Source organism: Lotus japonicus, chromosome 3 (assembly GCF_012489685.1).
Source record: "Lotus japonicus ecotype B-129 chromosome 3, LjGifu_v1.2".
In the NCBI taxonomy this organism is placed as follows: Eukaryota; Viridiplantae; Streptophyta; class Magnoliopsida; order Fabales; family Fabaceae; genus Lotus; species Lotus japonicus.
In genome coordinates, this window is record NC_080043.1 from 23,322,100 (window position 1) to 23,339,258 (window position 17,159).

General features: G+C 44.2%; 2 protein-coding genes and 1 non-coding gene across 3 annotated transcripts; 1 reads left to right on the top strand and 2 right to left on the bottom strand.

The window, feature by feature from the left end:
• Positions 1–2,155: 2,155 nt before the first annotated feature.
• LOC130743784 (uncharacterized) lies at positions 2,156–3,331 on the top strand. Its single transcript, XM_057596012.1, has one exon. The coding sequence runs from the start codon at positions 2,156–2,158 to the stop codon at positions 3,329–3,331; it is 1,176 nt and encodes a 391-aa protein (XP_057451995.1).
• A 4,078-nt stretch (positions 3,332–7,409) lies between these two features.
• Positions 7,410–7,516, bottom strand: LOC130709588 (small nucleolar RNA R71). The gene has a single exon (XR_009010066.1). It is a non-coding gene; the product is annotated as a small nucleolar RNA R71 (small nucleolar RNA).
• An 8,196-nt stretch (positions 7,517–15,712) lies between these two features.
• LOC130743785 (uncharacterized) lies at positions 15,713–16,498 on the bottom strand. The gene has a single exon (XM_057596014.1). The coding sequence runs from the start codon at positions 16,496–16,498 to the stop codon at positions 15,713–15,715; it is 786 nt and encodes a 261-aa protein (XP_057451997.1).
• Between the last annotated feature and the right edge of the window lie 661 nt (positions 16,499–17,159).

The window sequence follows — 17,159 nt, forward strand, 5'->3', positions numbered from 1 at the left end:
CTTATGAACTCAAATCATAACCAACACTTTATTCAAATTTTCTTAATCAGTTTTATCAACTATTGAGTTATCAAATAAATGTTTTTTTAACACAACAACATTCAGAGTCCATAGGTGGTTTACAAAAAACACAATAACCCTGAGAATATCCTTTAGAAATACAGTTTTGGTTGCATTCTTCGGGTCCTGGGAAGCAAAGGCTTAAGCAGGTGCTCGCTTGTTCTGCTTTTGTTACTGGACCTACTACAAGAACAAATTTACAATTAGCACATGATTTCTTAATTTTTTACATGAAAGTTAAAGTTAATTATAACATGGTGAATTTCATAATAACTATGAAAAAAATTGTTCCGGTCAAGAACATAGAATCAAGGCATGGTGCCTAGAGTGTGTCGAGTGTGATCGGAAATCTTAGGGAGATGAATTCCTAACTATTTAGAGAGAGAAAATATAACTGAATTTCAATGTTGTTATTGCCAAATGAGCTAAGAGTCCCTTACAATTGGTATTACCCTCCTATTTATAGGGGCTGAGTCGGGCCTCCGCGCCTTTAGTCTGTTTAAATGGGCCAGTTGGGCCTCGGGGTGCGAGGCCCAAAAGACCTGGGTCTGTCCCGCGCTTGAGTGTAAGCATCCTGGGCGAGGGACCCTGGGGTCTCGCCCAGTCCACAAGACACCGAGCTCGAAGTATGAGAGCTGAGTGTGTCTTTAAACAGAAGAATCTAAGGCGAAGACTATAAAAGACTAAACAACGCCAAAACTTAACAGAATAAAAAAGCAACTGCCAACATGGCCGAGAGAATAAAGTCGAAAATCTACGTATTTCAAACTTTTCGCTACACCATCCCTTCTTCAAGCAAATTGAGTCCACATGCAATCTCACGGCGATGGCATTCGACCCGCTCGCCTCGCCAGCCCTGCGCACGTGCCTTGAATCATGATATCTTGCCAAGTGTCATGCGTTCGCCACACGTTGTGCCCTGAAGTGATGCCTAAGTTAGCAAATCTACTGAATCTCAACTGTCACTTTTGAAATGTCTTTTCAAATCTCAACGAACCCTGCCAACCCAAATTTCGATCGATAACCTTCCGTTACTGTACCTTCCTTTTAATGTGTTACGTCTAAATCTGACATTTTTGAATTCGAACCAATCAGCATCAACGGTTACAACTTTTCGCCTGACACGTTGCCTTCACTTTCTATCTTCTCATCCTTTAAATTCTCTTCCCCACATTTCCCCTTTTTCCTTGTTAACTATCTCCCCACTCGCTCCTGATTCCTGTGCCAGCCTCCCTTACTAATCCTACGAATCTCTTGCTCCGCTTCCTGCTCTTCCTTCCACAATCCCTCCTCTGGTTAGTTATCTTCTCTTCTCCTTCTTATTTTTTATGTTCTCCGCAGGGGCTCTGTCCTCTCTCGAGGAAATCAAGGCTCACCGCTTGGAAACCTTCGCCACTCTCCCCCTTATCACGGAGGCACCCAACCAAGAAATCCTTGACCAATTATCTGAACGGTCAACCAGCGAATCTGTCTCTAACCTTGCCCATCAAGTCGGTGGGTTTTGCTACTCCTCCTTGCTTAATGACCTCCTTCGCACCACTGGCTACCAAGAACAAGACCGCCTTTGGCAGCACCGAGAGTTTAACGATCTCAGATACTCTCACTTTTTCTTTATCTATGAATACCTATTCCTTGATCTGAACATAAAACTTCCCTTCTCCCCTTTCCTCACCCTCATGTTGCGCAGCATCAATGTTTCCCTTGCCAACTTCATCTCTGTTCCTGAGCCTACCTACGATGTTTCGAGATTCTTTGCCACAGTGTTGATGTAGCGCCTTCTCCTGCCCTTTTTTCCCTCATTTTTGAGGTGGATCTTCAAAGATCTCAAGGTTGGATCGTCTTGGCCCCTAGGCCCGGTCGAGAACGATTCACTCCTTACGGGGTGGGCTCAGAATCTTATCTCGCTCGAAGATACTTCCGGATCGTTATCCACCCTGCCTACCCCTCGTTATTCACGGAGAGGGAAGGAAAAACCCTCCCCCAGGATCCAAATTGCTTCCCCGATTAGGTCCTGATTTCTGTATGTTTGTCGCTTACTTTCTTCTTCGCCTTTCCCCCTGATGACTGTTTTTCCTTTCCTTTTTAAGGTAGAACGATGAAGTTTTCTTCTGGTGAATTGTTGAGTGTCTTTGTTCTTAGCAGCTCCATGGCCTCTTCCTCTGCCCATGCCGGGGAGAAAAGACAGAGCTCGCCGACTGACGAAGGTGCTCCAAAGAAGAGTAAGGCGAGCGAAGCGAATCCCTCCGTCATCTCCCCTGTTTCTGGCGAAGAAGGCATCATTCCCATCCCTTGTTCCTCCTCAGATGCGGGCAAGTCTCCTACAGCCGATCACCAGGGCGAGGCGAACGCCTCTGCTACAGCTCACCCCTCGCCGTCTGGTGATCGCCCAAACTCTCCCACCAATGTTTTACCAACTCCTCCTTCTCCAAAGAATGTCGATGGGGGGAAGGAAACCTCGCCCGATCGCCCAAAGGGCCCCTCTAGCGACTCCAACTCCGATCCATTTTCCTTCCTTCTCTCTCATCCATATCTTGAGAAGTTGAGGGAAGTTCCCAGCCAGAACCCGCAAGATGTGGCTCAGGAAGCTGTGTCGAACCTTCTTCGCGCGGGTTGCCTGTTTGCCCAGGTAGCTTGGCAAGCTCGCCCCCTACCTGGCGCTGCTGAGCTTCGCCAGGAAGTGGAGACTCTGCGCGCCGCCAACCTTCGATTTGATGAAACTTGCTCCAACCTACGCCGCCAGCTAGCTTCTGAGGCGGAGAAAACGTCAAAGATGCAAAAGAAACTTGCTGAGGCCAAACTGGCGCGGGCCGCGACGGATGAGAAAGAAGAGCATCTGGAAGCCAAGATTGACGAACTCAAGCAGACCCTTGAAACTAAGGATGCCGCCCTCGCTGCTCAAGAGAAAGATCTTATCAGCAAGGAAGAAGAGATTGCCCAACTGCGTAAGGATTTATCGGACAGGCGCAAGGCTCTCGCCGACGCTCGTTTTGATCTAGAGTCCAAGTGCAAACTTCTAACCGATAACGATGCTCAAACCAAAATTTTGGAGGAGCTAATGAAGAACAACGCAGCCCAGACAGCAGCTGTTGAACGCATCCGGGGCTTCTTGATCGCTAAGGCTCAAGTCAAACATCTTCATCCTGATGTTAACCTTGACTCTTTGGGAGTTTTTAAGAAGATTACACCTGCTGGGCTGGAAGGTGCTGAAGATCCTCCGGGGGTTGCTGGCGTTGACCTAGGGGATGCTGTTCAAACAGGAATGAGAACATAGATAAAAACAATCCTTCTTTACTTATTTGGATTATTGTAATTTAACTTTGAATTGCTTTATTTCAGTTCCTACTTGTCTTTGCGTTTTACGCATGGTTTAATGTTTTCCGATTTTTATTCTCTTGTCCCCCCCGCTTTGTTTATTAATTTCTGAATTACGTCTGACGACATTGATGGTGTGCTGGGTTCGACTAGGGCTCTTGGCTCAGTTTCTGAACTGAGGCTTTCTTTCACACGCATATTTCCCGTAAGATCAAGTGTGGCCTCGCCAGCCTTATTAGGCGAGGACTTATAATTGCTCAGGGCCCAATGGCCATATGGGTTTACCCGAGTCTTTTGAGCCTAGTTTGAACAATGCTCGCCCATATTTTGGGGAGATTATCGGGATAAGAAGCTTATCCGCACACATCGCCGACGAGTGACGGCGAGCTGCGTCGAACTTTCCGGAGCAATCCCCAGACATCAAGGTCGTGTTGGGATTGCCACCTTCAGGGAATTTTTCCCACCGAGCCCTCGCCGCAATTCAGTGTGATTGAAATTGCTGGATACAAATTTTGTATTTTCAATCAGACGTGATAGTCAACAAACTCCCGAGATGGAGAACAAGAATGTGTCTTTGTTTTTCCCATTCAGGCACTTTCGGCCGACAATTTCTTTGAACAAAGTACAAAAGGATTTTTCCTCGCCAAGTCTGCTGCCAATCTTTGCATCAGATTCAACGTTTTTTATTGACCTCGTTAGTTGTAGTAGTACTTTAGACTGGCAGCGTTCCACGATCTTGGCATCCGCTTCCCATCCAAGCTTTCCAGGTGATAAGCTCCCTTCCCTAGGACCTTCAAGATTCTGTATGGTCCCTCCCAGATTGGGCTCAACTTGTTTCCCGTGATCCCTGTTCGTTTCTTAAGCACCAAATCCCCTGCTTGCATCTCTCTTGGTCGCACCTTCGTGTCATACTTAGCCGCTGCTCGCTGTTTCATCGCCGCTTCCCTTAGGCGAGCTTCGTCGCGTGTCTCTGACAGCAGGTCCAGCTCCATCGCCATATTCGATGCATTCTCGCCCTCAAACTTTGGCGCTGTTCGCCATGAGCTGTTGTCAATTTCCACGGGGAGCATAACATTTGCCCCGTATGTCATCCTGAACGGTGTTTCTCCCATAGACGAATGTTGCGTCGTGTTATATGACCAAATCACGACCGGAAGTTCGTCCAACCAGGCCCCCTTGGCATCCGAGAGTCGGCATTTCAATCCTCGCAAGATGACTTTGTTCGCTGACTCCGCCTGGCCATTGGTCTGAGGGTGTTCCACCGACGAAAATCTCCTCTGGATCCCCATTTCTTCACAAAATTCCTTGGTCTGATTGCTTGCAAATTGCGTCCCATTGTCCGAGACGATCGCCCTTGGCACTCCAAATCGGCACACAATCCGTTTCCAATAAAAACTTATTATCTTGGCTGCCGTTATGCTTGCTAAAGGTTCAGCCTCTATCCATTTAGTAAAGTAATCCACCGCCACGAGAATGAACTTCATTTGCGATCTGACAGTGGGAAAAGGCCCGACGAGATCAACTCCCCACATGGCGAAGGGCCAAGGGGAACTAATCACGGCCAATTGCTCCGGCGGGGCTCTGGGTAAATCCGCGAATTGTTGACATTTCTCGCACTTCCTTACAAATTCCGCACAGTCCTTTTTTATCGTGGGCCAATAAAAACCTGCCCTGAGGACTTTACCCGCCAGAGATCTTCCCCTAATGTGGCTCGCGCAAACCCCCTCGTGAACCTCCGTCATGACATCCTCATACTTTTCTGGCGGTAGGCACCTTAAGAGGGGCGAAGTGAATCCTCGCCGGAAAAGGATGCCATCGAGCAATGTGTAATGCCCTGCTTCTCTCCTTTGAGCCTTTGAGTATTTTATCACATCGCCTGGCTCACCCGCCAAGATATCAATGATGGGGTTCATCCAAGTTGCCTGGCGATCTACTGAGGCCACTAGTTCTCCCTCTATGTTGGGGTTGGTGAGTGTTTCCTGAATCACGCTTTGGTTATTCCCGGGTTTTCTGGTGCTAGCTGATGACCCTAGTTTAGTAGTGTTTTTAGGGTCATTTCTTAGTTTGTTTTGAGTCTTTTTGTTGAGTCTCATGTAGTGTTTCATGCATTCTCATGCATTTTTATCTTTATTTGTGTTTCTACTTTGTTTTGGTAATTTCATAGTTTTATAGGGACCTTTCATGCATTTTAAGTAAGTTTAAGACTTGCATATCTTTTCTACTTGAATTGAGGGTCTTTTGTGCTAATAAACTCTTGGAAATCCTAGATATTTTCCTTGCTTTGTTCCCAAGCAGCTAGGTCTGAAAACTGATGAAGAAAGAAGGTCAAAAGGCTTGGAAAATTGAAGGGAGGCTTAAAGGGAAGTTAAGAAGAAGGTCAAGAGGCTTTCTAGTATGTAGAGAGCGCTCAGGCGCTCGTGTTGAGCGCTTGAGCGCCAATTGGATCGATGTTTACATGATGCTAGAAAGGAATTGGCGCCTGAGCGCTCCTGATTGAGCGCCTGAGCGCCAATTACCTCCAGAGAGCTTGTTTTGGCTTGGAATTGGCGCTCAGGCGTGCTTAATTGGTGCCTGAGCGCCCAGACTCGACCTGTTTGCCTATAAATAGGCTTTTTGTCATTTCTTTTGTAACTTTTGTCATTTATATACATTCCTAAATAAGTTAGAAGTAGGGTTAGGCTCTGGAGCTTGAGGAGAAGCATTCTCGAAGTCCATGTTCTAGGTTTTATCCTTCTTTTCTTGTATGGATTCTATAGCCATGCTTGGCTAAAAACCCCTTTTGCTTTGGGTTCTTTGTTTGACTTTGAATGTTTTAGCTTTCAATCCTTCTCTATTCATGAAGTTCTGAGTAAACCCTTGAATCTCACTTCTATGCTTTATCTTTCAAGCTTGAATGCATGCTAGCTTCTTATTTTTCTATAATCATAACGATAGTTTGTTATAGAATTGGGACTTGTTGTGAGATTACTCCTACTATACTTGCTGCTAGGAATAGAGGAAGGGTTGAGGTTTGTTGGCCTGATTTGTATGCTTAGTGCTTCTAGCAAATGTTTAGGTTATCAAGGAATTGAACCTATCTTTTGATTAGGAAGGGTTTTCTTTGCGAGGCATCGAAAGATAACTAATTAGGCTAGAACATCAAGGAGAGACTCGGGACTGATTGAATAGGAAGGTTTGCTAAAACTGAAATAGTTGAACAAGAACCCAAGGCAATCTCATCTCTGTTTTTCAATCGTTTTATTACTTGATTACTTGTCTTTTTACAAACTCAAGAAACAACCAATTATTAAAACTGAATTTTACTTACTTTTCAACCTTAAACTTGAATCTTAAACTGAACTTCCACACCAATTCCCTGTGGTTCGATAATTTAAAACCCGGAGGTATTCGTACACTTGCGAATTGACCAACAAGTTTTTGGCGCCGTTGCCGGGGAATTGTTTGTGGTTTTTGGTTTAAGTTTTTAGTTTGTGGTTTTATTTTTGTTTTGAACTTGTCTAGAATTGGTGCTACTAATCTTTCTCTGTTTAGTATCAAACTTTCAGGCTACTCTCACAAGAGATACCACCATGGGTGGCCAAATGACGGAGGAGGAGATGCAAGCCCATATCGAGGCAAGAATCCAAGAGGGGATCACCTTCCGATTATGTGAACGGGAAGTTGAGAATACCAACCGGTCTCTTCGGGAACTCACTTCGGCTACCATGAGTTATGACTATCCCGGGAGCATTGTCTTTCCCGAGGGAGTGGGAAACTTTAAGTTGAGACCGGTATTCATCAACTTGGTGAGCCAAAACCAATATGGTGGAGGTACTTTGGAAGATCCACATGCTCACATGGAGAGGTTCATCCGAAATTGCAACACTTACCATGTGAACAATGTTCCGACGGATGCAATTCGGTTGAGCTTGTTTCCATTTTCTTTGAAGGATGCAGCGGAGGAATGGCTGAATTCACAACCTCAGGGGAGTATCACCCTTTGGGAAGACCTAGCAGAAAAATTCACAACAAGGTTCTTCCCAAGAGCTCTTTTGAGGAAGCTGAAAAAAGACATTATGAATTTTGTGCAACCCACTGAAGAAAATCTCTATGAAGCTTGGGAGCGCTTTAAGAAGCTCTTGAGGAAATGTCCTCAACACAATCTCACCCAAGCTGAATTGGTTGCAACATTTTATGATGGTCTACAATACTCTTGGAGGTTTGGCCTAGATGCGGCTTCAAATGGCGAGTTCGATGCTCTTCCCCCACAAGCGGGGTATGACTTAATAGAAAAGATGGCAGCGAGAGCCATGAACTCTGAAAATGATCGCCAAACCCGAAGGAGTAAGTTTGAAGTGGAAGCTTATGACAAGCTCTTGGCCTCCAACAAGCAACTCACCGAACAAGTGGCGGAGATTCGAATGCATATTAAGGAGACCAAGGCTGTTGGTGCAAGAATGACTTGTGTGGAGTGCAAGTCTTGTGGTGGACCTCATGTTAGTAACTTGTGTACTGTCAATGCTGAGAGCAATGAAGCCAAAGCTATCGCTCAAGGAAGCATAGTTCCATCCTCAAATCATGAACCTCTTGTCCAAACACAAGTTGGTGAAAATGATGGTGGCAAGAAGAGTTTGGAGGAGTTGGTTGAGACTTTCATCAACCGCATGAAGAACAACTACAAGAGCCAAGAGGTGGCTATCAAGAACTTGGAGAACCAACTTGGCCAGCTAGCCAAGCAAATTGCCGAAAGGCCTCAAGGTAAATTTCCTTCCGATACTATCCCCAATCCCGAACAAGAAAATTCTGCTGTTGTTACCACTAGGAGTGGGAGAGTGTTACACGAGTCAAAAAAACAAGATGAGGGAGAGAAAAATGAGAAAGTACAGGAAGAATATGAGGGTGTTACGGAGAAGAGAGTGAGTGAACCTATGAAAGCTAGAGTTGTGAGCACTCCTTCTCCTGAACTTAGTAAGATTCCATTCCCCAAGGCTTTGGTCAAGAAAAATCTGGATAAACAATTTTCTAAATTTATGGATGTTTTTAAGAAACTCCATATCGATATCCCTTTTTCTGATGCTTTGGAGCAAATGCCTATCTATGCTAAGTTCATGAAGGACATTCTAAGTAAGAGAAGGAAGTTGAGTGAGGTTGATGAAACTATCATGATGACCGAGGAGTGTAGTGCCATTTTGCAAAGAAAAATGCCTAAGAAGAGAAGGGATCCTGGGAGTTTTACCATCCCAGTGGAGATTGAGGGGTTGATTGTTGTTGAAGCCTTGTGCGACTTAGGAGCGAGCATCAACTTGATGCCGCTTAGCATGTTTAGGAGGTTGAACTTAGGTGAGGTTACCCCAACTATGATCTCTTTGCAAATGGCGGACCGATCCCTAAAAACACCATATGGGATTGTGGAAGATGTTATGGTGAAGGTGGACAAGTATGTGTTCCCCGTGGACTTTGTGGTGCTGGACATGGAGGAGGATGCAAAGATTCCTCTCATTCTAGGCCGACCCTTCTTAGCCACTGGTAGGGCTAAGATTGATGTTGATAAGGGTCAGCTCATTCTCCGAGTTGGTGAGGACAAAGTAAGATTTTCAGTTTTCAATCCTATTTTGCAAACTAACCTTAATGATGATTTTGTTTGTAATGTGATCAAAAGCTTGTCCAGGTCTTCAAAAGAGACCCCCAAAGTGAAGGAAAAAGATGTTGAGCTCAATCGAGCTCTCATCAAGCTTGTTAGTGAAAACAAGTATGGGGGGTCTAAAGATGAGAATTTCCAAGCCCACACGGCCCGATTCACTCAAGCTAGTCACCTTGTAAAGATGGAAGGTGTGACTAGTGATGAGCTCATGATTAAGCTCTTCCCTCACTCCTTGAAAGGGGGAGCAAGGATTTGGTATGATGGTTTAGATGATACCCCCTATTGGGAGGAGTTTTTCCAAAAATTTTGTGCAAGGTTCCTACCTTGCTCATGTGGTAAGAAGTGTGATGGTAAGGAATTTCCTTCCTAACATCAAAGGAAGGAGAGTCCACCTAGGACTATAACTTAGGGCTGCTTGGGAGACAACCCAAGTCTTGTTTTCTTTTGCTTGTTTGTTTGTTGCATTTTGCAGGGAATGAGAGCATGGATTTTGGAGTCGGAGGTGTATCTAAGGCCTCCATGGTAATTGGTAAAGGAGGTAAACTCTTTCCCTTAGTTAAGCTCATGCATTTTTGCATATTTTTCTTTTGTAGCTTTTATTTTTCTTTTATTCATGCATTGTTTTGTTAGAGTCGTTTTTGGGTCTTTACTTCCCTATACTCACATGTTTTTTCCCTTAGTCATGCTCTCTAGCTTGTGCTGGTTTTTGAAAATGTTTTTGTGAATACTTGTGTTGTCTTTTGGGGATGAGTGATTGCATGCTTTTTGGAAGAGAGGAGGATACTTCGGTCTTCCGAGTGTTTCTTAAGGATAGAGTTGGTGTGAGTCCATAAGGGTCCATCTTTGACCCTTCACCATAAAATTTCCCTGGAGGATCCTGACTCACTCGTACTTCTTGGTTCTGTATTGATTTCACTCTTTGCATGCTTTGTGATACTTGCACAATTCTTGAGACCTGTAGGTTTTTGAGCTTCAGAGTTTGTTGGCCTGAACATTTGTCCCTAGTTGTCCTTTTTGAGCCTATTGAAGATTTCTTTGTTAGCTAAATGATTGGGATGGATGATAGGTTGGATTTTGGGGAGTGTTGGTCCTTGCATTGATTAAAGTTGGAAATGTCTCTTGCCCCAAGTGTAAAAAAAAAGGATGAAGAAGAAAAAGAAAAAGAGAAAAAAGACTCCTAATCAAGTTGGAGTTGCAAAAAGAAAAAAACAGAAGAAAAGAAAGTTGAAAAAGGGGTCAAGAGACTTGTGCTAAAAAAGGTTTGTTGTTGAAAGCTCCGGGGGTTACTAATTGGACCACACTCAATATGTTTTGAAGCCTAGCCTTCCTTAGGGATCAACCACCTTGTACTTCACCAAGCCAACATTTCAACCCTTTGAAGTCTCTTTGAATTTTTGCATGTTTGATCTTTGTTGCTATTGAGTGAATGACATTCAGGACCTGTGAACTTGCTTGTGTGCTCAGTGCACTTAATATATATCTCATCCTAGGAATTTTAGATCTATATGCTTCTCATGATGGACTCTACACTTTCCTTTGTCTAAAAGTTGCATGAAGTGGATTGTTGTGTCTTTCTTTTGGAACCAGCTGTGGTTGCTAAATCCCCCGGTTTTCTTATAAGTATTCCTTGTTGAGCACTTGTGTTGGGAGCATTTCTTGCGCTTGAGGGCAAGCGAGTGTTGTTTACGCTCGAGGGCGAGCTGTCGTTGAGTATAGTGGTGTGATGACCCTAGTTTAGTAGTGTTTTTAGGGTCATTTCTTAGTTTGTTTTGAGTCTTTTTGTTGAGTCTCATGTAGTGTTTCATGCATTCTCATGCATTTTTATCTTTATTTGTGTTTCTACTTTGTTTTGGTAATTTCATAGTTTTATAGGGACCTTTCATGCATTTTAAGTAAGTTTAAGACTTGCATATCTTTTCTACTTGAATTGAGGGTCTTTTGTGCTAATAAACTCTTGGAAATCCTAGATATTTTCCTTGCTTTGTTCCCAAGCAGCTAGGTCTGAAAACTGATGAAGAAAGAAGGTCAAAAGGCTTGGAAAATTGAAGGGAGGCTTAAAGGGAAGTTAAGAAGAAGGTCAAGAGGCTTTCTAGCATGTAGAGAGCGCTCAAGCGCTCGTGTTGAGCGCTTGAGCGCCAATTGGATCGATGTTTACATGATGCTAGAAAGGAATTGGCGCCTGAGCGCTCCTGATTGAGCGCCTGAGCGCCAATTACCTCCAGAGAGCTTGTTTTGGCTTGGAATTGGCGCTCAGGCGTGCTTAATTGGCGCCTGAGCGCCCAGACTCGACCTGTTTGCCTATAAATAGGCTTTTTGTCATTTCTTTTGTAACTTTTGTCATTTATATACATTCCTAAATAAGTTAGAAGTAGGGTTAGGCTCTGGAGCTTGAGGAGAAGCATTCTCCAAGTCCATGTTCTAGGTTTTATCCTTCTTTTCTTGTATGGATTCTATAGCCATGCTTGGCTAAAAACCCCTTTTGCTTTGGGTTCTTTGTAAGACTTTGAATGTTTTAGCTTTCAATCCTTCTCTATTCATGAAGTTCTGAGTAAACCCTTGAATCTCACTTCTATGCTTTATCTTTCAAGCTTGAATGCATGCTAGCTTCTTATTTTTCTATAATCATAACGATAGTTTGTTATAGAATTGGGACTTGTTGTGAGATTACTCCTACTATACTTGCTGCTAGGAATAGAGGAAGAGTTGGGGTTTGTTGGCCTGATTTGTATGCTTAGTGCTTCTAGCAAATGTTTAGGTTATCAAGGAATTGAACCTATCTTTTGATTAGGAAGGGTTTTCTTTGCGAGGCATCGAAAGATAACTAATTAGGCTAGAACATCAAGGAGAGACTCGGGACTGATTGAATAGGAAGGTTTGCTAAAACTGAAATAGTTGAACAAGAACCCAAGGCAATCTCATCTCTGTTTTTCAATCGTTTTATTACTTGATTACTTGTCTTTTTACAAACTCAAGAAACAACCAATTATTAAAACTGAATTTTACTTGCTTTTCAACCTTAAACTTGAATCTTAAACTGAACTTCCACACCAATTCCCTGTGGTTCGATAATTTAAAACCCGGAGGTATTCGTACACTTGCGAATTGACCAACACTAGCCAACTTAGCTAGGGCATCAGCCCTTTGATTTTGTGTCCTCGGCACGTATTCGACCACAATCTCCTTTACTCGACTCATAAGCGATCGTACGCGCTCTAGATACTTTATCAAAGCCGGTTCTTTGACCTGGAACTCCCCATTAACCTGATTTGCCACTAACAACGAGTCCGTCCTTACCAACAAACTGTCAATTTGCACCTCGATCGCCAGCTTTAGTCCTGCAATTAGAGCTTCATATTCCGCTTGGTTGTTACTGGCCTTGAACTGGAATCTGAGAGATTGCTCCAACACCAGTTCTCCCGTCCCCTGCAGTGTGACTCCGGCTCCACTTCCGTTGTCGTTCGACGAACCATCGACGAACAACGTCCATTGTGTGTTTACTCTTTCTCCTTCCTCGGGTGTCAATTCTACCACAAAATCTGCCAAGGTCTGCGCCCCAACTCTCCCCCTTATATCATACTGCAATCCATACTCAGACAGCTCCACTGACCATGCGACGAGCCTTCCTGACAAATCTGGTTTCTGCAATACCTGTCTCAAAGGAAGGTCAGTTCTCACCTTTACCTGAAAACTTTGAAAGTAGGGTCGCAAACGTCTGGCGGTGACAAGGACGGCGAGCGCCGCCTTTTCTATCTTTTGATACCTCATTTCGACCCCTTGAAACGTGTGGCTCACAAAGTAAACTATTTTCTGTTTCCCGTCTACCTCCTGAAGGATTACCGAGCTGATCGCGTGATCTCCCACGGAGAAGTACAAATGCAGGGGAAGACCTTGGACGGGTTTCGAATGGACAGGTGGTGCTGACAACATTTCCTTGAGGCGATTAAAAGCTTCTTCACATTCTGGACTCCACTCGAATGCTGCGTTCTTCTTAAGGCATTTGAAAAACGGAGCTGACTTATCACCCGAATGAGGCAGAAATCGAGACAAAACTGCGATTCGCCTGGTTAGCCGCTGCACCTCTTTCACATTGCTTGGGCTCTTCATCTCCCGTATTGCCTTGCACTTGTCCGGATTAATCTCAATCCCTCTTGACGTAATCATGAAGCCTAAAAATTTACCCCCTTATGTACCGAAAGAACATTTCTCCGGATTGAGCCTCATGTCGTGCTTCCGAATTTTGCCAAAGGCTTCCGATAGGTCCTCGTGGTGAGTCGACCCCAGAACTGACTTAACGATCATGTCATCGACGTACACTTCCATATTCCTTCCTACTTGCCCCTCAAACAGCCTGTCCATCAGTCGCTGATACGTCGCCCTCGCGTTTTTCAACCCAAAAGGCATGGTCTGATAACAGTAATTTACCCTTGCAGTCATGAAAGCCGTTTTTTCTTCGTCAGATGGATGCATTTTGATTTGATGGTACCCCGAGTATGCATCCATTAAACTCAGAAGTTCATTCCCGGAGGCTCCATCCACCAGTTTATCTATGCTAGGTAGAGGGTAGGAATCCTTCGGACATGCCTTATTTAGGTCTGTGTAATCCACACACATTCGTCATTTCCCGTTTGCTTTTTTGACCATTACCACGTTCGCCAACCAGGTAGGGTACTTAATTTCGCGAATAAAATCCGATGCGAGTAGCTTGTTCACCTCCTGCTGGGTCGCCTTCTCCTTTTCATCGCCCATGCATCGCCGAGATTGGGTTACCGGCTTCGCCCATGGATTCAGTGCTAATCTATGACAGATGAAGTTCGGGTCTATGCCAGGCATATCCTTGTGACTCCAGGCGAAAAGGTCCAGGTTCTCTCCCAACAACTTTGACAACCTCTGCTCCTGGCTTTCACTTAGCCTGGTCCCTATTTTGAGTATCTTGATATGTAAATAAGTAACACAAGAAAGGGGGGTTTGAATTGTGTTCTTAAAAAATTACTTGTCAAAACTTTAGTTTATGAAAAGAAGATAAGTTCTTAAGAAAACTGTTATGGTGACTTTTCAAAAACCGTTTAGTGCAGCGGAAGTAAGTAAATAAAGCAGAACGATCAGCACACAGGAATTTATACTGGTTCACCCTAAACGATTGGGCTACGTCCAGTACTTGGCCACCACCAAGATTTTCACTAGCAAGTATCAAGGACTTCTCCAATACAAGTATTAGACAGGACTTCTCCAAGTATTATCACGGACTTCTCCAAGTATTGTACAGGACTCCTCCTAGTATTATCACGGACTTCTCCAAGTATTGTACAGGACTCCTCCTACAATCAACAAGATTGTTTGGCTCTACAAGAAATCTCTTCTCAAAAGAGTTAGTGTAGACAATTTATGGCACTGGAACTCTCAAGTGTTTTGGGTTCTGAAAGGACGTTGGAACACACAAGGGTTCAGAATCTAAGAGAGAAGTAAGAGAAGAGATTTGACTCTTTTAAGGTTTGGTATTCTCTCTTGATTTAGCAGAGGTATGAGATCGGATTTGACTCTTAGGAAATCTGCTGTGAGCTTTTAATGCTTTGAAGAATGTTTGGAGTAATTGCTCTGAGTTCTTTCTTTTCTTGCAATAACTTTTTCTCTTCTCCTTTCTTCAATCTTCAGATATGTCCTTTATATATGATCTTGCTAGTTGTGTAGCCGTTGAGACACAAAATCTGGCCGTTGTTTGTAGCCGTTGTGAGTGTCATCTAACCGTTGATTCAAATCTCCGGTTGGTAGCTTCATTAAATGCATGCTGCTGTTCAAAGCTATCCTTTAGCCAAAAAGGTGTACTTTGTCAGCTAGTAGGTGGTGATAGCTTTGGGCTACTTTGCAGAAGAGAGACATTTTGGAAATGTGATGTTGACGTGTTGTCCTTTTTCCTTTTCATTGGTCATCGAGACTTCTCTCTTCAAAGGTAAATCAGTTTGCACGTGACCGGATTAGTTTCCTTCTGACTAAGCCATGGGGCAAATAGTTGAGATACAATTTTGACTTTCCCGCTCAAAGGCTTCTTCTGAAATTTTGAGGTATGACGTGGCATGAAACGATACAGAATAAGTGTCTTCCTCGTTTACTGGACGATGCGGTCATATCTTGCGTAGACTTCTTTTTCCTTATAAGGCTTAGACATATTCGTTGAAGCATGTGACCTTATAATATATATTTCCTGAAAAATGTCATTAACATCTGGAATTAGATTTTAGTAGAGAAAAGTATTTATAAAAATTGTTAGGATCAAAATAAGATTGAAACACGTTGTAACACGTTTGAACTTAACATATCTTCTCGCCAAACTTCAACTCTTTGGTTTCTTCTATCGGGGTGGGTCTATTGACTCGCCCCTCGCCCCTCGCCCCTTGGATCCAAGCTGTCCTCCCGAGCCTCTACTTTGTTACAACGATGTCCTGTTGAGGCGTTTTTCTTACGATACCGATCCACAGCGTTACAGTAACACTCCCTCGCAACCCTTTAATCCACCACAATCCGTCCTATTCGCCCGCTCGCCAACGGGTACTTCACTGCTAGATGAGCTGTTGATATCACGGCGCATAGTCGGTTCAAAGTGTTCCTTCCAATGATCGCGTTGTATGAACCTTCTGCCTCTAAGACCAAGTATTTTACTGTTAGTTTTTTGGCATCCTCGCCCTCACCGAATGTGGTATCAAGATCTATGACTCCTTTTACCCACACTCATTCACCTGCGAATCCTACCAAGGTCCCTTTATACGGGATAAGGTCTCCTTCTCCTATTCCGAGCTGCGTAAATTCTCCGCCATAGATGATATCTGCTGAGCTCCCCTGGTCCAGGAGCGTTCGTTGTACGTCGAAGTTGTTAACCCGAAGGGAGATCACGATCGGGTCATCCAGATGTGGTTTTAAACCGAAAAAATCAGCAGGTGAAAACGTGATGTCTGGATGCTGGAAACCGAAAGGCGCTTCCGCGACCACATTTATCGTTCTGAGGTATCGCTTGCGCGCTGCACTAGTGATTCCTCCTCCGCTAAAGCCGCCGGCGATTTTGCCTACCTCGCCGATCGTAGACGGTTTGCTGCGCTGCGCCTTAATAGTCTTCCCTGTTGTTATCAATTTCGCAACTGCATGCTGTAAAGCTCTGCATTTTCCGGTATCATGACCAGAAACTTGGTGATAAGCACACCACTCCTCCGTCATCCTATCCCTCGCCGAAGAAGACTCTAACTTCCTCACGGAACCTCGGTAGCTTTTCCTGTATAATCCGCTAGGTTTTAACGCCGCGTCCACTATGGTAACTGCCTCATCTTGTTGTTCCAAACGGCCAACGACTTCACCGATCAATTTTTGCCAACTTCCGTCAGCCTCCAATTCTGGAAACTGCGTGCTCACGCTTGCTGGCATTTGCTTGTCCTGCTCATCTCGTTCATGCAGGCTTACGTCTTGTTTTGGCTGATCGCGCAAACGCTTTGACTGTCTTCCACGCAATCGATGATACCCTCCCATCGAACCGATTCCAATGGTGGCTCCTATCAACTCAAGAAAATTCCACAAGAGATTTTGCACCTTCCTTGAAATCGTGATCCACGTTGTCCGGGAATTGAAATCTACTGATCCCCACAGACGACGCCAATGTTCCGGTCAAGAACATAGAATCAAGGCATGGTGCCTAGAGTGTGTGGAGTGTGATCGGAAATCTTAGAGAGATGAATTCCTAACTGTTTAGAGAGAGAAAATATAACTGAATTTCAATGTTGTTATTGCCAAATGAGCTAAGAGTCCCTTACAATTGAGCGCCAGGTGAGGACGCTTGAGCGCCAGCTACACGCTCTTGGTGGCTTTTCAGCTTTTTGTAACCCCCATTTGAATGCTTTCTTCAATTCCTTTGCATCTTGGCCTTCCTTTTCCATAAGTTACCTGCTGCAGCACTAAAGGACCAAGACAAGGAGTAAAATCAAGAAATTCAAAGGGCTTTTAACCACCTTAGTCCCCACAAAATCATGGAAAAACTCATGCAAGTCCTAAACTAGCGTCTGAAGGCGCCTCTTTCTTGCTTGAGAAAAATAGAGAACAGTACCGGATTTGCTTGCCTTCAGAGTGCTTGCTTTCGTGAACGGTTTGAGAGTAGAAGTCATATGCTCATCGGCAATCAATGACTTAGGCAAAG